Here is a 25,120-nt window from a genome sequence, read left to right as displayed (position 1 = left end):
GCAGGACCACAGTAATAAGCAGATAATTTTTTTTTTCCCCGGGGTTTATCGGAGCATTAGTATCTAGTACGCGCCACGCTGCATTCCCAGCATCAGCGTCCTATTCACGAGGATATTTCATCACCGCCGCAAACGCATGTAAATACGATGCATGGACAAAACGGCTTTCCTGGAACTTACTCCCATGGACCCACTTCCACGGCGTGTCTCCTGCGACGACGACGCGATTAACATGGAATCGTAGAATGGTTCGGGTTGGAAGGGACCTTAAAGATCATCTAGTTCCAACATCTTCGCATGCACGCGCGGATTTGGGCAGGAAAAACTTCAAAGGAATGCCACGTGTACTAAATGCCAATCAAAACAAACGTGCTCAGTTGCGTTACTTACTACTTTTTTTTTTTTTCCCGGTACTGCGGTGTGTTCAGAATTTCTCTGTTCCTCTCGCGAGCGAAAAGTCGGCTTTCACACCTTAACAGCATCACTGCTCAAACCGCTGTCTAGCCAAAGCGTAATTAGCAAGACACCATGGTGCACCGCGGCGTGCTGCGATCCGTTGGCAGAGTTACACCGCGGCTAGAAGCATCATCTCTTCTTTAAAAGCCTGACGAGAAACCACAGGTGCTGGTTGCTCTGGTTCCTCCCATCGCGCCTGCCGGGCACTGCGGGCGCTCCCCCCGCCTGCTGGATAATCGCATTCGGACATAGGGAAAGGCAGAGATTCTTCAATTTGCAAGGGTTGATTTTGCGATCGTAAGGAAATCCGGCCAGTCAAAAGAAAGGCAACATCAAGTACTATGGTGCATTTAAACTGATTATTTGTTTATTCTTTCATGCAGTTTGCCTTTGATCCTTTCCAGGTGATTATTTTGTTTTAAGAATCATAGCAATTTTTTCATCAGTTTCCTTTTATTTTTCTGTTCCTCTCCTTTCTACTACATATTTGCTTCTTACGGTTTGTCTGTAGTTTTGCCGCGACTTCCATCTGTCAGGTTCTTTGTTCCATTCGATTTGCACTCCGTTTAATTTTTGTAGGTAGATTTTTCCATCACTCTCCTTTTTTTCCTTTACAACTTCCAATATTCCAGGCATTTTCTCTAACCCTTTCATTTCAGTCTTTTCTTTCCCTTTTGTGTCAGCATCTGCGCTGATGTATACAGCCCACGGTTTTCAGGTATCTGCATCCCATCATCTTCCACTAATTAACTCAGCTTCGTTGCCAACCTGCATTTCTGACATCTGCAAATAAAGGCTGGGAAACGGGATTTGACCTCTGTGAATATTTGCTTAGTGAATTGTTAGGATTGTCGGCGTCGTTTTCATCGTTTCTTTGATTGATGACGTGTATCATTGGTGAAGTTAAGAGATTCGCTTCGGCGTATTATCGCAAATGGCCACGATGCTGAGGAGCTAAATTCTGGCAGGGAATTATTTTAACAAATAAAATAATTTTGAGCTCCTTGGTCCCGGTGATGACAGAGGAACACAACCCAAGGCACGTGGGATCCAGGAGGATAAGAAAACACCTGTCGGTGGGTGTCTGGACCCCAGGCATCTCACCCTAACCTCGGCCTGGGTGACAACTGCGGTGACACCCCTCAGCTAAAAGGCTTTTGGAAATAACAGCTTTTAAAAGAGATTAATTTACCGTCCAGATCGTTCTCGGGTGTTTCCGCCGTGTACCAGTCCGAGGGGGGCCCCGTCCCATTCACTGTCATGGCAGCCACCTGGAAACTGTACTGGCTTCCTTTCTCGAGTCCTGTCGGAAAATAAAAATAAGCCAATCAAAATCACACAGCAAGAAGATGTAAAGAAAAAAATAAAAAAATTAATGACGTTACCACAGTTTGCAACAGACCTTGAGTAAAATGGAAGCTCTAGGAATAGTCCATCGGACTTGCCGTATGTAAGGAAATATATAGAAATGCGTATATGGAATCATCGAGGTTGGAAGGGGCTTTTAAGAGCATCGAGTCCAACCATCAACCCAACACTGCCCAAACCACCACTAACCCACGTCCCTCAGCACCTCGTCTGCCCGGCTTTGAGATACCTCCAGGGATGGCGACTCCACCACTGCCCTGGGCAGCCTCTTCCAATGCTTGATAAAAAAAGCAATGGAAGTCCAAATAGAAGAAAACGGAAGAACGGTTGGACACAACTGAGCCATTAATTGCACAGGTAACAAAAGCAGCCCACTGCTGCCCAACACGCAGGGAACCGCGGGTACGCGCCCCGTACGCAGGGGGTTTGCAGGCAGGGACGAGGTTAGCGACTGAAGAGTACTTTGCTTTGCGGCGCTCCTGATTAACTTCAGAGCACACGCTTGCAGGAAAAAAAAAATAATAAAAAAATAAAGACTTGCCAATATTACAAAATAAGCACAAATTCAGAAACAGACATTCTCCTCTGTGGCTAAAACCATCAGCAAACAATTACTGCAGCGTTCCTGCGTGTGCCACAAGGCTCCCGGGTCCCTGAGGTGGGGATGGAGGTTTATCTTTCTGCTCAGTCTACATTGACCACAAAGCAAAAAAACCCCACTCTTTTCATTTAATTGCAAACGTCCTCCAGAGAAGAACGCTCATAATTACAAAGAGCAGTTTAACATTTAGCTGACATGGAAGCCTACTCTCAAACTGACAGCGGCTATTTAAAAACCTGCACTGTAACTCTAAACTCCTCTGCCATTGCAGATGTTCTTATTGTCCCGTAAAGCACCTGCCCACCAAACAGGATGGCACCAAAGCCGTGAAGTGCCTACGGGTTAATATTTAAAACGTCCACTTAGACGAGCCACATAGCTCCGTCTCCAGCAATCGCAATATATGAGTGCAGAAAAGTAATAACGGGATCTGGATGTTTTTCTGAATTGCTTTCTAAACCACGTATTCCCAAGCTCCGTCAAACAAAGCCCTTCGCTTCGGGCTGCGGGGACGTATCGGTAGCAGGAGGCTTGGGGCTGCCGGCAGCCCACAGTCCCACCAGGACTCCCGCAGCTCCCCAAGCCCGGAATAATTCCTGTGAAAGAAACCCAGGACGTGGGGATCTACCGCGATAGAGATTAATCTGCTCTGCCCTCCCAGGGATGGGACCCGCAGGGATGGAGCTACGTAGGTATGTGCCTTCTATGCTTTCTTCTCTAAGCCAGCAAAGCTGCAGCAACTCAAACATTGGAGCAGCTTCCATCGTCGTTTCTACGTTATCTGCCAGAAAATAAACACTTCCCTACTTGTCGGACACACTTAACACGCTGTCTCCCCCCAGAAGGTACCACTTCGCAGCTCTTAGTTACGTAGCCCCCACAAGAGATCCCGCGGGGGCTTTGGTCAAGAGCCGAGGTTAGATGCCCCCAAGTTGAGATTTCAATATTTAAGGTCTTCCTCATAAAAAACGTGCTGCTTATGCTTTTATTTAATTTTGCAATAACATGCTGCTTTTCCTTCCAAAACAGTCAACGATGTTGTTTATGCTGACATTTACAATTCGGAATGTCTTCCAGTTCTCACAGATTACACCTCACACGTGAAAGTAAGCATAATGCAGGTCATCTGAGGTGAAATCACGGTTATACCGAATTCAGAGGCAAAGCTGCCATTGACTTTGATAAAGTTTAATTTCCTCCCTTGATGCTTTGCGGCTTTCTCAGTTATGTCTTGGGCATCATGCAAGAACCCAGCCGACATTCATTTTCACCTACCAGAAATCACTGTCACCCTTACGATACCCACCTGGCTACTTTCATTCATTGCAATTATAGTCCTGCTACAATCTAGTGTTGAAGCTCTTATTCCGGAAGGAGGTATTTTCCATGGAAAACCTCGGAAAAGAAACTAGGGAAATCGACCTTTTTGCACCCGTGAGAACATAGGAGAGGTTGGCCGAGCGCTCTACTAAACCACCTGAGACTTAAGAGATTGGACATGAGAAATTTGCGTTCAAATTCAGTAGGGATAAAATCCAGGAGACAAACATATGACAAAAGCATTAAGGAAAAAACTCGTTTAAAAATAGCCCCATAAAGACTGTCTTCGTACCACACAATAAATGCTACCTGCCAGCAAAGAAATCAATGTTCCCTTGAAGTGAAAGTATATTTTATTCCCAAAGCATTTAATTCATCAAAACCTTGCAAGGCTGTACCATGTGAACACTGACCTGTGAACAAGTACCAGAGGTTGTTTGGCTCCAGCGTTTCAATCTCACCCCTGCGGGTAGTCTTTCTATGTCGGATTTTATAGCCCGTAATAAATCCATTTTGAGTACCTGGTGGTGGAGGCAACCAGCTAACTTTGATGCTCTGTAAAAGAAGAGATATTATTATTGTTGATTGTTTTTTTTTTTTTTTGGCAAAGAAATCACAGAAATAAAGCACATAAAATGAATGACACAGCAACAAGATGTAAAGAAAAAAATAAAAAATTAATGACGTTACCATAGTTTGCAACAGACCTTGAGTAAAATGGAAGCTCTAGGAATGGTCCATTGGATTTGCCGTATGTAAGGATATACATAGAAATGCGTATATGGAATCATCTAGGTTGGAAGGGGCTTTTAAGATCATTGAGTCCAACCATCAACCCAACACTGCCAAAACCACCGCTAACCCGTGTCCCTCAGCACCACGTCTGCCCGGCTTTGAGATACCTCCAGGGATGGTGACTCCACCACAAAAAAAGGAAAACGAACAAGGCAAGATTTTTCTAACAACAAGGTGTATTCAACTAAGTTATTATTTTGAGGAGAAAACCAAATCAAATCTAAAAAGACTCAAACTGGCATAAAGAAAACTATACATTCCGTAGCAGTGGACGGCTATATAGACAATGGATTTATATCGTAACTTTTGGCCCTTTTCAGGAATTTTTCATTTCAACAGGCCACTAGAATACCCGGGGTACTATAAATGTCAGCTCTGGGGTTGACTCGACACTGCAACTCATTTCGCTTTTCAGCCCGAAGTGCCAAAGTCGCCTCTTTTTGACTGCAGGATACAAATACCAACCTGGGCAGCTCCAACCATTTGGTGCCATTTTAATTCCACAGATGTTCACGGAGACCTTACTGCACCCTCCTTACAGTAGCGTAAAGAAAGTCAAACCTCTTGGGAACAAACTTATTGCCGATCCCAACACGTAAGAGAGTTTTCGCTGAGCTGTTCGCCACAGTCAGCAGCAATGCAATTAACCACGGCCAATCACTTAATTTTTCCTAAATGTTGTTTGTTAGATTGTGTGAGGGATCTTATCTCAGCCCCACAGCCCAAACTGAAACTGTCCCTTCCTGATGGCTCAAGAGAATGGTTTGGGTGGGAAGGGACATTTAAAGCCCATCCAGTGCCGCCCCCTGCCCTGGGCAGGGACACCTCCCACCAGCCCAGGTTGCTCCAAGCCCCGTCCAACCTGGCCTTGAACCCCTCCAGGGATGGGGCAGCCACAGCTTCTCTGGGCAACCTGGGCCAGGGGCTCACCACCCTCACACCAAAGAATTGCTTCCCAATATCTCACCTAAATCTCCCCTCTTCCAGTTTAAAACCGTTCCCCCTCGTCCCATGGCTCCCCTCCCTGCTCCAGAGTCCCTCCCCAGCTTTCCTGGAGCCCCTTGAGGGACTGGAAGGGGCTGGAAGGTCTCCGCGGAGCCTTCTCTTCTCCAGGCTGAACCCCCCCAGCTCTCTCAGCCTGTCCTCCCAGCAGAGGGGCTCCAGCCCTCCCAGCATCTCCGGGGCCTCCTCTGGCCCCGCTCCAACAGCTCCGTGTCCTTCTGCTGTTGGTGCCCCAGAGCTGGAGGCAGCACTGCAGGGGGGTCTCCCCCGAGCGGAGCAGAGGGGCAGAAAGGTCTGAAGGCATTTTGTCACCGTGATGCAGAAGCTGGTCTATGCTCTTGGCCAACGCTACCGCCTTCCCTTCTACCTTCTCTTCCTTCCCGCGTTTGGCAGAGGGCGCATGGCAGGTTCGCGCAGCGCTGCAGCCATCGTTTTCTTTCAACCCTGCTCATTTTCCAATAAACCCCGACACTCAGCGGCTTTTTTACCGCCGCAGACTGCTGTGCTGCCAGACGTTACACAGCAAGACCTCCTTCCCGAGCAGCAGCAGCTATTCAGGGCACGGCAGCAGCTACGCGTGTTTTCTCTGCGTCTCTTTACATTTAACCACACGGCATTTCATTTACTCTTTTATCTCCCAGTCACTCAGCGTTGTAAGGCTTTTTAGCAACCAGCTTTCACTGTCGTTACACCAAATCGCTAACCCTTGCGTCCCCACTCTCCATCCCATGCACTGGCCTTTGTGGACCCCACCGCCGGCGCTCCTCAGCCAGGACGAGCCAACACCTCTCTCCATCCTTTGTTCTCCACCGCGTCGGTTGTTTATCACAAAGGGATCTTTTTCCTTACGCCGCAGCAACTTCATTCCTTCAGGAGCCTTTTGCGAGGGATCTTATCAAAAGGCTTTAGGAAACCCAAGCCAACAATATCAACTGGATCTCCTCGCCCACGTGCTCAGTGATTCCTTCAAAGGACTTTAATAAGCATGTGAAGCGAGACTTTCCTCCACAAAAGCTGTATTGATCCCTCCTCGTCATATCATGTTCATCCATATGTCTATTCACTCTCTTCTTTGTTACAGTTTCTATCAATTTGTCCAGGAAAAGCCACCAGCTTTACCGGGCTGGACTGATAAGAGAGCTGATATTGTACATCAACATTTCTCTGCTAAAACAATCTGGGCACCAGCTGTTCCTCGCAAGCCTCCAATCCTTCGAGCGTTTTCACTCAGCGTGATATAAGGTATTAAGGGTTTCTCATGGAGCAAGGCCTCACAATTGTATCTCTGCTATCCCGTACAGCACTGCATTACAAATTTTTAGACAAAGAGGAAAGTCGGCCACATCACAGTGGATAGTTTTTGACCAAATACGATTTATGACCATTATTGAGTTGCTCAGTCCCTGCATAAATATGTTACCGCATATATCAAATTAATTATTGCAATAGAAAAATCAATTTTGCACATATACTGCCCAGTGATTTATTGTTACAATCAATTATACATTTCAAAATCAATACCTCGGGTTTTCATTGCTGAGTGAAATAATGCTGAGTCTTTTGCGTTAGGGCAGAACAAACTCCATTTTTCAAACCAGAGAGCGGTTGTTTTAAAAACAGATCACTCTGCATATTGAAATTGCCTACGTATAAAAAACTTATGGGAGAAAGCAAACCCCCAGAGAGTAGCTTTAAAACATATTTCTCTTGACAGCTCTTAGGACACCTACAGGTAACTCGCTGTTTGATACTGGTGCGCTCCCAGCTCTTCCAGTATCTGCACAACGCTGAACCATGCTCTCATCATGGGGACCTCAGCCTCTGCGTATTATTCCAGCCCAGCTACGAGGAGAAGACACTTTGACTGCCCCATTTCCCAGGTCAAGAAGAAAGCAGGGCATTTGGATATTTTCTCAGAGCAGGGGAGGAAAAAACAGCTGCATCTTTCCCCTGCCCCTTCCAAGGGCAACAAGAAAGGCTCTTCTGAAATCCCAGCTGCCCCCATCCAGGACAAAAAAAAAAATACACGGAAAAGAAAAAAATACAGAATGCTTTCAGGGACGTGTTGCGCAGCTCATGTGAGTAAGTAACCACCTAGGTAGATAACCAGGAATGACTGGTGGGTTGAAAAATCCCACCAGAAGGGACAAGCCACACTGGTCTCAGCTTGGAAAGTGCAGTAACACCAACTTTTACCCAAAGGTGCCGCTTATAGAAAATTTAGAACTGAATCGGCTGATAGAAACCACAAGTGGATTTTGAAAGACATGCCATAATTTGGAAGACCTTCTGATGACGCTGACTTTTGAGTGGATCTTTGGGTGCTTCACCATCATTTCGAAACCACAGGCTCCATGTCGTCCATTTATTTCAAACAGAAAAGACTGAGCTGCATGTGAGCTAAAACAGCTACAAGGCCCCAAGACAACTTGTTGTCCTCTAGGAGAGGCAGCAGCAGTGTTCGTTATTGCAGCCATACCATTTCTAGCCTGAACTTGATATTCATTTGATTAAAAAAAGAAAAACTAGAGTTCCAGCAGAAGCATCCAAGCAATGATGCCTGCAAGTGCTGAGCAATTTTTACGAAACCCCAACTATCCCTTCCTCGAAGTCAACAGTGACCGTGTCTCCCAGCACAGCAGGTCTCACAGAAGCAATGGGTTTGATCTAACGCTCAAGGCCAAATAACTAAGATCTTCCTTATGATTAGAGGAAAAATCAGGTTCTTTACAGATCCACCTAAAGCTGTCACTGTAATGGTAACAGTTCACTTTCACCTCAGCCTGGTCTCCATGGACACCGCAACGATGCTTTTTATCAATAGTACTTAATATGTGACTCTTTCCTCCAGGAAAATCAATGACTAAGGTTCTGACAGGCTTCTTGTCCTTTCTTCTGCTTAAGAGAGAGCAGTAATGACTAGCGCTCTAATCCTTCACGCTTTATCCGAGACGTAACCAACAGAAAGAAAATATTTCCTTTCTGTTATACCAGGATTCCTATGGAAACCATAAAATGAAGTCAACTTCCACAGGATTTTAGGAACCTGTTAGCCTCAGTTGGAATGCAACATGGAAAAGTATTGTAAAAGGTTGCTGGCCACCTCCGCTTGCTGATGAGTCTTCTTCAACGGGAGCGTGGTGGTCCCTTCCTTGCACCATTCGGAAATCACGCCGAGCAGCTCAGCGTGAGCTGGGACACCCAGCACTGCCCTCGCTCAGAGGGTCGAACTCCCCAGACATTGCAAAACGGCCCTTCAAAGACCCCTTCGAGTTCAACTGTATTTGAGAAAATCTTTCCGAGAGAATAGGCCTTGGCCCAACGGATCTAACCAAACCTGAGCTCTATCTTTCCTGTAGTTTCCAAAACCATAGGATATTTTCATTTTCCCATTTTCATGATTATTTAGAATCACAGAATTATAGAATCATAGAGTGGTTTGTGTTGGAAGGGACCTTAAAGACCATTCTAGTTCCACCCCCCTGCCCTGGGCAGGGACACCTCCCACCAGACCAGGCTGCTCCAAGCCCCGGCCAACCTGGCCTTGAACCCCTCCAGGGATGGGGCAGCCACAGCTTCTCTGGGCAACCTGGGCCAGGGGCTCACCGCCCTCACAGCAAAGAATTGCTTCCCAATATCTCATCTCAATCTCCCCTCTTCCAGTTTGAAGCCATTCCCCTCGTCCTATCGCTACGTGCCCCTTTACTTAGGAACCAAACCAGAATAAGAAAAAGCTGAGATATTATCTCTGCATTGATTGGAAACGCGGAGCAGCAGAAATCTCATGAATCTTACCAAACCAAAGTTTCTGGATACGCAAAGGTCCTTTGTCAGTTTATTTTAGTCAATAATCCTCTGGACATAAATATTTATTAACAGATATCTGCAAACATTCATTCAGTTGTGGTGGCAGACGACTAGGACCTGCTTTATGAAGTCTGTCTGTTGCACTTTGTCTCTGCGCATACGCTTTTCTTCTGCTTTTTTCTTTCCTAAGTCCATTCTGTAGATTTATTTTTTTCCAATAGAAATCCCATTTTCTACAATCAAACCAGCTCGGCATACACAAATCAAGGATCTGATACAATAGAGCCTTGAAGTGATGTGCTGGAGGAACACTGCAAAAACTCATTAAGATTTTAAGTAGGGGCAATCACGGGCCTTAAGGGTGTGGGCTGTTCTGCCTGAAAAGCGGAGCCAAACTAAACCAAACTGGGAACGACACCTGCATAAAAACACCCGGTGCACACCGTGAGCAGCCAACGAGCACAGGGCTGGGATGGAGATGATGGAGATGGGGCTCACAGAATTCATCGAATTATAGAATTGTTTAGGTTGGAAAAGGCTTTTAAGATCATTGAGTCCAACCGTAAACCTAATGATGGCCAAACCGCCACTAACCCGTGTCCCTCAGCGCCACGTCTGCCCGGCTTTGAGATACCTCCAGGGATGGGGACTCCACCACTGCCCTGGGCAGCCTCTTCCAATGCTTGACAACCCTTTCAGTGAAGACATTTTTCCTAATATCCACCCTAAACCTCCCCTGCGGCAACTTGAGGCCGTTCCCTCTTGTCCCATCGCCTGTTCCTTGGGAGCAGAGACCGACCCCCCCGGCTACCCCCTCCTTTCAGGGAGCTGCAGAGAGTGAGAAGGTCTCCCCTCAGCCTCCTTTTCTCCCAGCCCCTCCTGCCACCCTCGGAGCCGTCCCCGTCCCCGCGCCCCTGCACTCCATCACCCCACAAGGCAAGGGGCTCTCCTTCCACAACCAACCCGTAGGCTGCAAATTAATTTACAAATACGTGTTGAGGCTGCTGGCAGTTGCCTTGGATACGAGCAACTGTAAAGTCCCCAACCATGGCGTTCCATAAAACCACTTTTTTTTTTTTTTTTCCCCCACCCCGAGAGAAGATCAGAAGGAGAAAAAAGATTGGGAGAGTTGTTTAGGTACGAAGACCGCTTCGGCCAGTATTGTCTCCTCGGGGTGTTTCTCTTCTTATATTAAAAATTGCATGATGAAATACTTGAATTATTTGATCACCACAGTCTATAAAGAAAAAAAAAAGGGAAGGAAAGCGACAGTCACGATATAGTGGGGAGAAATAAACTTAAGGATAAAAAAGCCTCTGTGTGCCTTCACTAACTTAAAAAGAAAAGAGGATGAAACATAACCAAAGACAAGGCTTAGAGGAGTCAGAAACCTCAGGCAAATTCTCGGTTACGGTGGCGAAGGAACCAAACAAACAGAAAATAGCGAGGTTCGAGAACGCGTACTGAAAAAAAGTCATCGTTTTCTCTCTCTCCGCAGACGTAGAAACTTCTAAGGCACGACTGCTCCCCAAAATTTTGTTCTGGATACTTAAAAAAAAGACTTGGAAAATAATCACGTGCAGCACAACCGAGTGCTTTTTAGCTGGGTGACGTACGGACGTTCCAAAAGAGCGTGCAGAGCTGCATTCTGCTCTGGCCTCACGGGAACGGCTCAGCCCAACATCTGAATAATTTTAGCGTTTCAGAAGTCACGAGATCCCTCTGTGCTAAGTTTAGACGGGCTCTTTTTACAGCTGACAGGGAGAAGAAGGACCCACGCAAAGAAAAGCACATGGTAACTTTTTAGAACAGGTGAGTCTTGCTTTCTGTTTCTCATTTTATTGACTCGGCGGAAAAGAGTGATTGCTTATTGGGGTTTTTTAAAGCATTTTTAGCTATTTTAGGGCGCTTTTAGGCATTTAATTATACAATTGAAGTTCAGCTTGTACTAATATTGCCACTACATTTGAAAACAAAACCTTTTGAAGTAACTAAGAGGCACCATTAACTTGAAATTATTTTTAAAGAACATCAGATCCAGGAACAATTTCAAAGCTTTGACTTCTCATTCAGGGCTGGGCTAAAAAGCTTTCATTAAAAAAAAAATAAATAAATCCCGTAATAGGAAAACCCACCTACGACATATTGCCATGGCTGTAGCGATATATTTCTTTTCGGTTTAACTCCTTCTGGTGCCAGTGACGCAGTTACTCACAACGAACTCTCAGCTTTTCCTCCCTCCTCTGAGGATGTTCTTTACAGGGCCAGGGATCAAAGCCACTATCAATACTTCAATCAAGTTTTCAATTACAAATGCACTTAATTGATTAGCACTTAGCAGCACCTGTAGTTGGCTATCACTTTAATTACTGATTATGCTGATGCTGATTACTTAAACGATATCTGCCTGAGAGCCTCGTGATTAAGAGTTTATAAAGCAAAGGGCACAATAATTTCAAAATAATTAGGCTGTTAAGATTCAGATTCAAATCGAAATCTCAAGCATATTTTTGAGGAAATATTCTGGTTTAAATAATGTTAATGCATGCGCCTTTATTATGCCGTGCTGGTACCAGGAGCTGCCAGAGCCTCCTCTTTCTCTGGAGGAAGGGCTTAGCTGCCCACCAGCCCGAACAACTCAACACCATCACCGCCCCCAAACCAACAAAAAGAGGAAATCAAAAAAACCCCATGAAATAACGCATCCCCCAAACTCTTCATCAAATATTTACGCTCCTGCAGCAGTAAAGGAGGTTTCTCCTGGTATAACATACGCAACGGAGTGGTGCAACGCTGCACGTGGAGACTGACGGAGCTCTTGGCGTCCACGACCCGAGTGCCGGAACCCGTCTTCACTTTGACGCTAATTCTCTGTACGGGTTTTTATAAAGCCACTGACGCTCTCCTTTCTGAAAACTGCACATTTTCATGACAATCCTACCGAAACACTAACTGCAACAGAGGTTTGCGAGCCTTAACGTGCACCGAGATTACCGCATACCCGCTTCTCACGATGAACCTGGAGAGCATCTCTTTGGGCCTCAAGTAAAAAGCGTAAAGGCGGTTCGCCGGCAGAAATGCTCAGATTTAAAGGCCTAACTCGGCATAAGAAAAGACGCTATTTTGGGTATAGAGGTTAGTTAGCGAGCTTCTGAAGAGAAAGGAACCATCTGGTGCTATTCAGCGCGCATCGTGCGCTGGAACGGCTCCCCAAGCCCAGCCGCGGGCATTGAGAGAGGGCCGGGAATGGATTTGGACAGGATCATAAGCAAATAGCTAAAAAGGGGTAAATTCTACAAATGGGTATAAAGCTTTTGTCAAATTGCTCAAAGATGGAAGGCGATGATGAATAATCCTATTAAAAAAGCCACTGAAACAAGACGGTATTGAAACACCTACGGAAAGAAGGGAAAACCTGCCAGATATTGCTGGGGTTGGCAATTTTTATGTCCAAAGAGGAATATTCTGGATTGCAAGTTTTACAACCAGGGTCTAAACTGATTTATTCCTAACTATGGTTGCATTAAGACTTCCAGAGTGGCCTGAACATGACAAGGTCATCCACACTGCAGCCTCAGGAACACATATGGGAATGTCTGAGAGCTACAGACCCCTGAGAGTCAGTTTGGAGCTACTGCCCCATGCCTGGATGTCCAAGCAAACCTACAACATCTGTACGGAGAAGGAGGAGATGTGAGATTTGGGGAACTCCTCCTTATAGAAAGAAAAGTCATCAAACCAACCAATCCACCAAACCCTGCTCACCTTCATGGCACTCATCTCCCTGCTCATACAACGGTGTCTCCAGAAAACATAAAAGCTCTTCTTTTGGGTACAAGTTACTCCAGGGGAGATTCCAATTGGACACAAAATTCTTCACAGAACAATCAGCCACTGGAATAATCCCAACAGGGCAGCGGTGGATTCCCCACCACTGGACACTTTCAAGATTCAGCTGGACGCGGTGCTAGGCCACCTTGTCTAGACCGTGCTTGTGCCAAGAAAGGTTGGACCACACGATCCTCGAGGTCCCTTCCAACCTGGTATTCTGTGATTCTTGGAAAACCACCAGTGTCCCGGTTCCCTGAGCAGGGTCTGCCAAGCCCCAGCCATGCCCCCACGTGCAATAACCCCTGAGCAACTCCACCGCGGCATCACCTACCTGGCTCCCAGCTGACCTCGGCTAGTATTTAAGGGCAAAAATCTCCAGCTGTCTGCATGTCCTGGCCCTCTTGCAAATCAGAAACAATATACTTATTGTGGTACAAACGTCTCTTTAGAGAGTGACCGCCTGCCCATCAGGGCCAGAACCAGTACTCCGTTCCCCGTTACTGGGACCACACAGCTTTTTGGGTGGACTGGCCCCACTTTATAGGGCGCCAACACCGATGCTGCCTGGGGGCTTGCTGGGTTAGTTAAATAATAAACAATTTCACGTACTCCATTTCTTGAGAACAAACAATATGAAAGGCAGAAGAATGAAAGACGCATTAAGGGAGGACGAACGGAAAGGTGTGAAACAATCAGCTTGTTTTCGCCAGCACCGAAGCACGGGCAGAGCTCTGCTCCCTGTTTCAGACGCGCGGCAGGATTACAAACGCTTCCTCCTCCTTTCTAACTTGCTACGCACCAACACCCTCCTTGGAAACCGTTACTACTTCCAATTGATCTTCGGGAGAATTACTGGTGTCCCATGGGGTAAACAGCTCAGGGAAGACAGAACTCAACAGTGGTCTAATTCTACCCAAAACCAATATTAACTCCTTTTTTTTTTTAAAAAAAAAAAAAAAAGCTCGAGATCTGAATGGGAGATGATGCCTCTGTAAATTTTCAGGTGAGGGTAGGACGTGTCCCATCCCACTCCTCTGGACCACAGAGCATCGCAGAGCAGCATCCAAGGGGAAGGAAAAGCCCCCGCTCAAGAAATGCAGGTACCGGCAGCGGGGTGGGACATCGCTATATGTCTGCGTAACACCGAGTTACTGCTGTTTCTTTTCTTTCTGTAAGAAAAATCACGCCCTGCGAAATACCTCCTTGAGTTCCGCTGGCAAAACTTCACTTCTTCAATGTCTTTGACAACACCCCCGAATTGCATGCATTTTCTGTGCCCTACTGAAAACTGGCACTTTGAAGTACTTCTAAGCTTTGTCACATCCATTTATTCACAGAAGTGCGTTGCTTTTCCTTTTGATTATATGAATATACCTCCCATCACTAAGTTTGGGGCCGAATGGTAATAAAATGTGGTTTTGTAAAACTGTGTTTTAATGATCACGTAGCAGCAAAGTTTACGACCAGGAGAAAACCTGAAACATGAACGTACGCTGACCTTGTCTCCAATTAAATCCCTGGGAGAAATCCAAATGAAACGAGAGGGGAAGGTTCCGGCCCTGTTCTTCGGTTAGTTATCAAATAAGGGGCCGCGTTCTGGTGATTGTAAGGCTTAATTAAAAACAAAAACGGAGCGTGAAGACCCACAGGTAGACTTTCCAATTCGAACAAATACTCAACACAACTCCTTTGTGATTCTCTACTCTCACCTCTCGCACGCTGCCACGCCACGCAGCCTTTGGGCTGTACATACATCCTTCTGCGGCAGCTATAAAGCAACTCCATTGCGTTGTTTGTTCAGTATAATGCATCCAGAACTTGCGTCTTACGGGACGGCCACTCCTCCGATGTCCCAGGTGGAAGATTCAAATACAGCCCCAAAATAAGGGGCTTCTCGCACATAGAGCTGGGTTATCGAAACGGACCCAGAGGCACTTCTCATGGCTCCCACCGCCGATGAAAAAGCAAAATTGGGCATTTCATGAGAAAACGAAGGCGCTCTGCCACATTCCCCGGGGTAAATGAGAAAACTTAATCCGTCCCGGAGACCAAGGGCAATCCCACCCCAGGGCCCCATTCCTCAGCCTATGTTTATTACCTGAGCATTTTAAAACCTGCTTAATTCCTCCCCATTTTGTACCCCAAGGCTGATCTTATTCATTAATTCTGATTGAACATTATCTGTGCTTCTGCTTTCGGCTTTCCGAGTCTCTAAACCACGGGCGGAAATACAAGGGTAGTCCAAGTATCACACGTTGCCTTAAAGAACTCCAGCTCCAGCCAGCTGTGAAAATACACAATCTTCAGTAATTATTTCTGGGTTTATCTCTACATTTTTTTGGTTTAATTATGTTTCGGCTTTAAAATTTGAAGCGCTGGAGGTCCCTGTAATTATCAGGGGACCCAGATGCCAAATTCATCTGGGAAAGGTAAATGCCTGGAAGTCACCAGACAACCGAACACATTATATTGATTTTTAGGATTAACGACAAGGGTCATTCAGGATAGGCCTTTAAATTTTGCACCCATTGGCATCTGTTTAATTAAAGACTTTTCATTCCCTATGGACACTCAGTAACATTAAGCGGGGCTCCAGAAAACATCTCCGACATAAAAACGTATTTTCTAGTTCTTCTAACGAGCGCTTTGGCTTTAGGGACCTGCAACTAGACATTCTGAATCAGCATCAGAGCTGCTGTTGGGACGCTTCCGGTATAATTTTTCTCCCCCCCCCCCCCCCCCCCCCCAAATCAGCCCGAATTTGCAGAATTCAATGGGATTTGCCGAATTTTCTGTACACCCAGTGATAAGCTTAAAGCAAATCTCTGAGGCTTAAAAGGCTTGTGCTGAAGACCTCCCGTTAGATGTATTTGTAATTGGCACCTTACTTGATATACGGACCTGCAGAAGGATATTCCTCTACGGTGAAGGACGGTGGATCTAGTCCAGCCTCAACTGTTGTTTACTACTAGAGCTGGAAAGTTCAACTTTGTTATAAATCTGCTGCTGGACGCTCAAGGCCGGGTTCGTCCCAATTAATTATGTACAGAGCTGAAGGATCTCTGTATTTGGCCAGAGAAGGACGTGTCGTCTATCTGAACCATCCCTCAGGAGCTGCCCGCACCTTATCACTAAAACAAGCATTAATTAGGGTGCTTCGCTTCAGACAACTAAATTAAGTGCCTAAATTTAGGCAAACGATCAGAGTCATGCACTTCATTAGCCTGGATTGCAGCTGAGCCAGGTTGGAAGGGAAATTAATATCAAAATGACAACGGAAAACAACAGAAACGTCACTGAATGGTGTGGGTTCGAAGGGACCTCTGGGCATCACCTACTCCCACCCCCAAGGATTTATTTTGCGCTGGTTCAGAGACGACCCATCATGGTCAACATTTCCGAAGGCAACCCGCGGCGCTGTGACATCTCCCCCGTGTTTCGTGGGGACGCGGCTGACTTGGTGTCCCACCACGGATGGCTAGGGGATGCTTCCCAGAACTGGAGACCGCAGACCACACCGCGCTTTAGAGAGTGCCTCATTAGCAGCCTCATTATCTTGAATTAAGAGCAGGAAAATGGTTATTTAGTTCAGTTTTCAGGGGCCATCGCAGCTCTCCTATCCTCAGGCTCAGCGCTGCGTATGCCAGGCATCGCCGCACCCCCCAGCCCTCCCAACGGAACAGACCCAGCCTTTTAGCCATTAATTCCTCGGAAACGGAGATTCCAGGCTTCAAAGGCCAGAAGGGATCTCTGTGACCATCCCCTCCATCCCCTGCCCGGTGTGAGAGAGTCTGTAAGACTCCTCTGGATTAATTCTTGTCTGAACGGGATAAATCTGGTTTTGCCTGACCTTGGGAGAGGGGACGGCTGTGTTCAGTTAAACACACAAAAATGGCTCATTTTGGTATATTTTGGAAGTTTTATCGTATTTTCAAGGAAGAGACAGACTTGCACAGCGTCGCCAGAATGAGTGACTGCCCAAACTTTGGATTACAGCCCTGCCGCCCAGTGCCACTGCATTAAAAAAGTTATTTCCCTCTCAGAAGATTTAATGTCGCAACGCTACCAAGAAAGGAAGGCACAATAGAGTTGTCAAGAAAAATGAGAAATAATCCCGGCTACAGCCCTGAACAAAGCCCTCCGAAGTGCAGCGTGCAGTGATCTAAACAGCCTAGCACCCGGTTGTTATTCTTTGACTGGGTAATAAATACAGCGGCCTTTAAAAATGGGTTGTGGAAAATAACCTGTTCCGTTACCAATGGGGTGGGCTCCCACCTGATGATCACAATTAACCGCCCCAGTCGGGAAGACGGCTAAAAAGAAATATCTCAGAATGGCAGAGGGAGCATTTCTGGCAGTTTCGACCCCTTTCAAAGGAAAAGTTGCAGCGTTAAGAATTATAAAGACAGCCATCTATTTGAGTCCTGCCTGCTCTCATTACCGTGGGCGCAACGTTCAGGCTCTAAAGGGCGAAGAACTGTCAAAACCCTAAAAAATTCAAAGTGTTCACAATTCGCTGAGTAACTCTATGGCACTGTGCACACCATACTTGTTCCCTAAGTAAATTAAGCGATGGGTTTCAAAGGAAGTATGTTTTATCGCATCAGACTGCCGTCACAACCTCCCTTCACGGGAGGGGATCCGGAAGAAGCCGCTCTACACCTTCATCCGTGCCACTTAAGAGCTGAGGGCTTAGTGCCAGCCACCGCAGCGGAGGGACTGGAGCCTGCCTCCGGCAGCCTTCACCGGAGTTTGGATGGAGCGAAGGATCAAGCACCTTCCAGCAAAATGTCTATGAAAACAGAGAAATGGCGCGAGGCGAGTCGTACTCGGCTGTTACCATCTGTAGCCAACAAAGCATCGCTCCACAGATATTAGCACCACACTTCGTCCTGTACAATTTTCCTCTTAGGAAAGACACAGGACCAGCGCCGGCGTATTCTGACCTCCGGGAGTTTTGCGAAAAGGCGGAGGGAAGAAGCTGATATTGCAGTCACGATAAAGAAAGATCATGTTTTGATGTTAATGTCTTCTTTTGAGCGAAGAGCCTGTTTCTATCCTTCTACTCTTTGCCATATCATTTTATTTGCACGTGGCACATGATTACTCGGGTACCACCGAGTAGATAAAGAGGGAAATTTTCACTTCGCGATACCCTGTCACGCTGCTAATTCGCCTCAACTTTACAGGAAAAAGAGCGCAACCATTAAAAAATGAGAAACCTTTGTCACGCGCTGCTTGTGGAAAAATAACTTCAGAGATTTTCTCAGTTTGAGTGAATTACACCAGATGTCAACTCTTCGAAATTCCAGGCTGTCATTACTGTGTCAGAAATAAGTATTTGGGGCCTGTTTTTATCGGATGGGAATGCGAATTACACAGCAAATATAAGCAGTCAAAATAAAATAGCGTCCCAAAATCCTGCAAACTTCACCCAAGAGCACGGCTCAGTCTTGCCGGGCAGGCGGAGTCATTCGCAGCCTACAGAGGAACCAGGAGAGGTGCCACAAGAGGAGTCAGAAGTTGGGCTTAATAGAGGACTTCCCAAACCCAGATTTCAGCAGGCTCAACAGCCGCCTCAACCGGCAAAAGCATCTTCAAGCGCAGCGAGGTCCAAATTGCAAGATCTGCAGCATTCACCAATGCTCGGGCCAGGATCAAACCTTAATTTCACGTACACGAAGGCCCAATCTAATGCAGAGTACGGACGGGAACAATAAAGCTTTGCCAAAGGTTGGTAATTCTGGTTAAATGGCTTTCTTTCCTATTCAGAGCTACGGAACAGCGCTGAGAGCAAATATTGCTAAATCCACAGATCAAATCACAGAATGGTTTGGGTTGGAAGGGACCTGAAAGATCACCTAGTTCCCACCCCCTGCCCTGGGCAGGGACACCTCCCACCAGCCCAGTGTGTGTGTGTATATATATGTATGTATGTATATTAATATATATTATACTAGCATGCATTTATTTCCTGATGAAGAAAAGGTTGTGAAAATAGCAGGTATCTAATATAATGAATACACACGCGCCCAGAAAAAACCCCACTGCTGAAAACCAAACCAAATACATACCAACTCCCCAACAACATCTACCGAGGAGCCTTTGCGTAGCGTGAACAGCTTTTCAGATACTGCACGAGTTTCTCTTTTAAAACACTCGTGTGAGCCACCAGCACTGTTCATCCGAACCCCCCCCCTCCTTATCTTCGTGCCAAGCTGCCAACGCTCCTGGTGGAAACGCTCGGGATTCGCGTGAGGATGTGCAGCATCTGCCCTGGTCCACAGAAAGGCTATTTCTCCTGGCGAATGCTCTGTGAACTCTATTTCAATAAATAACTGGGACAAAAGAAGCAAGGTGAAGAGTATTGCTGCGTGTAAATGAAATCCTTATTGAGGAGAAAATAAAAAGGCAGCGGAGAAAGAGCACAGGAGACCCAGCATTCACAGGGAAGATGAGAAGTAAATATATTAGAGTGTACACAGAAATATAGGAAAGGGTTTAATAAATCAATAGAAAGGATGTGAGCAGATTTGGAGATATTTAGTTACACAGACAACATTTAATACCCAGATCAGCAGGGACTTAGTGAATCGAAGCGCTTCAACTGCTGCTGCAGATGATGATGGAGTCTCCTCCTTCCTCCAGGTGGGGCAGGAGATACCCAGCATCATTCGCCTTCGCCGTTCAAACAATAACATAGTATTGATCTCTGTATTTCGTATGTTTTACGATTCCGGCAAACTCCTACAGCATCGAAAAAGCGGTTCTACACAAGTATCAGATTTTACGTACCACGTTTGTCTTCACCATCGCAAGAAAAACCAGAGTTAGTAAACCCAGGGCAGCCACCCTGCTTCCCATCTCCTGAGCCAAAGTTCCCCCCAAAATAAGATTTTTTTTCTCTTTTACTTTCAGTGGATGGGCACCGTAAGCTGGACGGTTAGGCCCACAACCGGCATTGTTTGTTCTTCCATCAAGTCTGTACTCGGTACGTTGACGCACTCATCAACAGCTCAGAGATCACTTAGAAGGCAGGTGACAAATCTGCTCCTTTACAAGTTTTGTTGGATAATCTACTCAGCGGCGACTACTCAGAGGAACGCTTCTCAAATACCCCGGATACCGATACCACAACTTCAGTCCCACAGAACGGAAAAATATATATATAAACTAATTCTTTCCTACCGCCACCTATTTTTATTTTTTTTTTTAAAAAAGCACCAAAGTAATGTGAAGAGCACTGGAGAATACTCCTAGAGCATAAATACAGGTTTTCATGACACGCTTTCCGAATTCTCCGCGAAAGATGACATTAAGCTCGTGAAAAGAGTTAATTATGCATTAAAAGGCCACTCTGGGAGTTAAGGCTACTTTCGAAATTCTGAAGCAAAGCTAATTCTGGCATGAATGATTCCATAAATATCATGTAATTTAAGCCCAGAAATAGGCTGGTTTGTAATTGTTTTATTCTCTAGAGACTGTTCTGGGGATTTTAAACATGGGAGCACGTATCTTTTTGGCTTCAGTAGAGCTACGGGAGACAATTTTGGTCTTACGTTTTTGTTTCCAACCACTCCCCCACCCCTCACACACCAATCCCATGAGGCGAGGTTATTTTTATAACATAAAAAAAGATCTTTTATGGCTCCCCTCTTCATTGGTTCTGCAAGATAAACTAACAAGAAACATTATTCCCCCCGCTACATACACACTATCAACAAGGAATAAGAAAAACAACAACAGAAAGGCAAAAAAAAAAAACCCAAACCCCTTAGGTTATATATAATTAAGACAAAAACTTGTAAAAGTCATTAAATGGAAAAAGAAAGAAACCTCAGGTCCTGATTTTCATTTAGACGGAGAAATCTTCCAACCGTTCTGGCTGCGCAAAAAGACCTCAAGGAGGCAAAGAGTGAATTTACAGCTCTTCTCAGGTACCTTCAACCTCACAGAATGGCATAAGCGGCGCTTGCATAAATAGAAACCCGCTAATAAATCTACTGGAAACCTTTTAATTTTATTTTCCAAATCTTTGGCAGTCTTATAGCTCCCCCCGCTCCCCCCAAAGCAAGTCAGGCTGAGTCAGTGCTGCGAGGGAAGGCTCCACAATACAGGAGGTGCTGGGATGCTCTCGATCCCACCCGGAGGGTGCTGGGTGCAGGACCCCCACGGCGCTGAGCACACCGTGGTGGGGACAGGCCACCTCCTGCCAAAGGGGCTTTCCAGCTCAGGGGGTTTATTAGTACTTCGTAAGGTTTAAAACTTCACGAGACACCCACGCTGGTTTTGGCGGGATGCGAGAAGAAAACCCAGTGTATTCAGATTTACAGACCCACTGGAAAAATGAAGCAACCAACCAACCACATTCCATGTTCTTCACGATGGCCAAAACCATATTAAAAAGTCTGCCCTGCAGCTCTTGACTGCACTCATGATCCAGGCCAAATTCCATAATTATTCAGTAAAAGTGTGATGCCTCTCCTTCATTTCATTAACCGTCATTTTCTGCTGAACCAAACTAAGCACCATGACCCCAGCAGCTCCTGACAGTGAAAGGAGATGCCAGCAGCATCCCCAGGTGCACGGGGCGAGGGGCCCTGGCCTGCACCCCACGTGGGCACCCACACGAGCAGATCAGACAGAAGGGGGCTGCAGGAGGGATGGAGCTACCAAAGAATGAGAAGGTGGACCTCGTCTCGCATTGACTGGTCATCACAAACAGCAAAACCCCAACACTTGAGTCAAGACACATGAAGGTAGGGTGTCTTAACAGTGGTATCAACAGTCACAGAATCACAGAATGATAGGGGCTGGATGGGACCTCTGGAGACCATCGAGTCCAGCCCCTCTGCCAGAGCAGGTTACTACCAAAAGCTCACCCAGAGCACATTAACACCAAATACTTTCTCCATCTGGGAGATAATTCTATTACCTTAACATTGCGACCACAAAGATCCAGAGCCCCAAATCCTCCAGACACCTAAAATGTAACTTCAGACAAAGAAAGTGAAAATGTCAGTGGACTCTGATGGTGGGGTTGGTGATTCTGCCCCTCTACTCCGCTCGGGGGAGACCCCCCTGCAGTGCTGCCTCCAGCTCTGGGCCACCAACAGCAGAAGGACACGGAGCTGTTGGAGCGGGGCCAGAGGAGGCCCCGGAGATGCTGGGAGGGCTGGAGCCCCTCTGCTGGGAGGACAGGCTGAGAGAGCTGGGGGGGTTCAGCCTGGAGAAGAGAAGGCTCCGCGGAGACCTTCCAGCCCCTTCCAGTCCCTCAAGGGGCTCCAGGAAAGCTGGGGTGGGACTCTGGAGCAGGGAGGGGAGCCATGGGACGAGGGGGAAGGGTTTTAAACTGGAAGAGGGGAGATTGAGATGAGATCTGAGGAAGAAATTCTTTGGTGAGAGGGTGGTGAGCCCCTGGCCCAGGTTGCCCAGAGAAGCTGTGGCTGCCCCATCCCTGGAGGGGTTCAAGGCCAGGCTGGACGGGGCTTGGAGCAACCTGGGCTGGTGGGAGGTGTCCCTGCCCAGGGCAGGGGGGTGGAACAGGGTGGGCTTTAAGGTCCCTTCCAACCCAAACCATTCCATGATTCTATAACCCCATCCTATCACCTCCTCACCAATGTCTAGCTGAACCCCAAAGCACAGTAGCAAACCCTCCTCTGCGGGCTTTGGGTACCAGCATACAAGGAACCAGCACCCCGGGAACCAGCCAAGAGGGACGGATCCCAGCTCCATTTCATGTGTGCCCAATAAAATGTCCTGGTTCTACTTTGACGACTATTTGCACCCCATTTCTGGAGCCAGCTTCGCAGTCACACCGTAGCTGCTGCTTCTTCCTGGATCTGACCCCAAAGTATCAATAAGAGAAGCAGTAATATTTTTTCCTTCCAACTTCATCCCCATCCCGGCTGAAGCCTGTCCTGCAGATGACATTTCTGCTGAGACCAGCTCTTCATTAATGGAGTCTATTCTTTTGTATTTTGTCTCAAAAAAGGCATTTCTAGTAAAAAATTACTCGAAGAACAGTTCATAGAGGGTAAGTGCCCTTTTTTTTCCTTTTTCCAAAGGTGATCCACACAGCCCGCTCATTCATCCTCATTTTGCCGGCATCCTAAGACCAGAGGAACATTCGGCTTTATTTTCGCTGCTATACTACGTCAGCTAATGCTGCTGTTCGCGTTCCTGCCGTTGTCATTTTAAAGCCTCCGCGATAACACAGGGCAAACGGGGCCTCCTAAATCAAAGTGACGGCCCAGGTTCCCCCGGCAGCGACGCTCCTTTTTGCTATTCAGGTGAGAAAAGCAACGCCCAGACGTGGAAGTTGGTCTGTTTTACCGAAAGCAAGGAGAAAGTTTTGTCAGTGAAAACCCTGAAGGACAGACGAAGAGGATGAACGTCATAAAATTGGATAAGCAGGAAAAAAAACCCAACCCCTAGCTGATCCCCCTAACTGAAGGCACGCAGGGTATTATTACGCCAACAATTATATTTCTTTCTATTTATACAGGAAAGATGTAAGCTCTTTTTTTTTTTTTATTAAAAAAAAATAATCAAATAAACACTGCTAAATCTGCGCAGATAAGATCTCGCAGAAGAAGGAAAGGCAAAAATTAAGTTCCTGAGAGTAATCCCGACGCCTTTCTACTCTGCAGCACAAAGTCGTCTTTCCTGGCTAATTTATTTACGCCTTAAATGCCTCTTTTAAAGCGTACATTATTGGCAGTTTAGCCAAGCTAACGTTTTATCGAAGTCTTAAACACACGTCTCTCCCTCCTCTGTGACTTCGGCTGCAGGTCTTCAATAACGCAATCATACAGTTTTGGGTACCCAATGTTTTTACTTTTAATAAGAGAGTTTTGTGTGTGTGGTTTGTTTTTTTTTTCTATTTTAAGGATTGGTTTAGCACGGGTGTATAACGAGACAGTGACAGATACAGGGAAAATTTTAACACTTTTTAGTATTTACCCTGGCTCCTTTAAAAACTTTATGTTCCGTAACATACGGGGAAATAGATACCGCATCCTTATGATACAACCAGCTGCCAGAAGAGATGCGGTGGGAAGGACGGAAGGAAAAGACCTCAGTATTTACAGGAGCAGAGCAATCATACCCCAATACGCCGTATTGCTGGATATGGCTCAATCTCTCTCCAAATCATCCTTGAACGGAAGGATAAAACCGAAAGAAATCACGCACAAGCCCCATCTGCCCTGAGGAGCGCAGGAACCGGATAAAAAAAAAAAAAATCCAAAATATCCAAATTATGCTGGTTTTGCTCTAATGAACTCTAACTTCGGCCTGTGATAAACTACTCAAGGCGCACAATCCTCATCCCACGAGTGCTTTGTCTCAGCTACTAAGTAAAACATTCCAAGTGAAATGCTGTCCAAACTACATGAAGTCTTCTCCAGGACAGCAAAACCGGCAGGCGCTAACATCATGGGATAAGAGATTTTTTTCCACACCTGCGATTTCCCTCCTGTTCCTGCCACTCTGGAGCTTCTTCAGAAGGCACCGGGGCCAGCTGCATTGGCCTGTCAAATCGAAAAAACTATCAAGAGTTTTCACGGGGTAACTTTCAACAAATTCCATTATATTGCTTTTTCTAGAGATGAACTTTTTCCATCCCTTAGGAGCCTCCAGACCCGGCATTTAGTCTCTTAAATATGAGGTTGAATGAAAAACTAAATGGCGTTAGAAATCGCCTCCCGTGCAGAAAAATGAGAATCCTAAGGATGAATTTAAGACTATCCCACGAGCTCTCCAACAGAACCTGTTTCCTAATAACAAAGCAATAATAAATTCAGATGTTAATAAATAAGTTAATAAAATACAGCCGGCGGCAGCGTGGTATTGACCTTTCTCTGTACTTGTATTGTCTCTAAATGAAATTAAGGCCTGACCATGATGAAGAACGTACAGCCAGAGGGGCAGGCGCTG

General features: G+C 46.2%; 1 protein-coding gene across 1 annotated transcript in view; it reads right to left on the bottom strand.

The window, feature by feature from the left end:
• The window catches only part of DCC (DCC netrin 1 receptor), a 587,525-nt gene that overhangs the window by 89,149 nt on the left and 473,256 nt on the right, over positions 1–25,120 (bottom strand). Inside the window, exons 13-14 of the mRNA XM_063320711.1 lie at positions 4,159–4,300; positions 1,649–1,759 (exon numbers count right to left, since the gene is read on the bottom strand). Of these exons, the coding sequence (XP_063176781.1) occupies positions 1,649–1,759; positions 4,159–4,300 (253 nt within the window). The remainder of the gene's footprint in view (positions 1–1,648; positions 1,760–4,158; positions 4,301–25,120) is intronic.

The sequence above is a fragment of the Chroicocephalus ridibundus genome, chromosome Z, assembly GCF_963924245.1.
Source record: "Chroicocephalus ridibundus chromosome Z, bChrRid1.1, whole genome shotgun sequence".
Lineage (NCBI taxonomy): Eukaryota > Metazoa > Chordata > Aves > Charadriiformes > Laridae > Chroicocephalus > Chroicocephalus ridibundus.
This window is presented reverse-complemented; position numbering and strand designations above follow the sequence as displayed.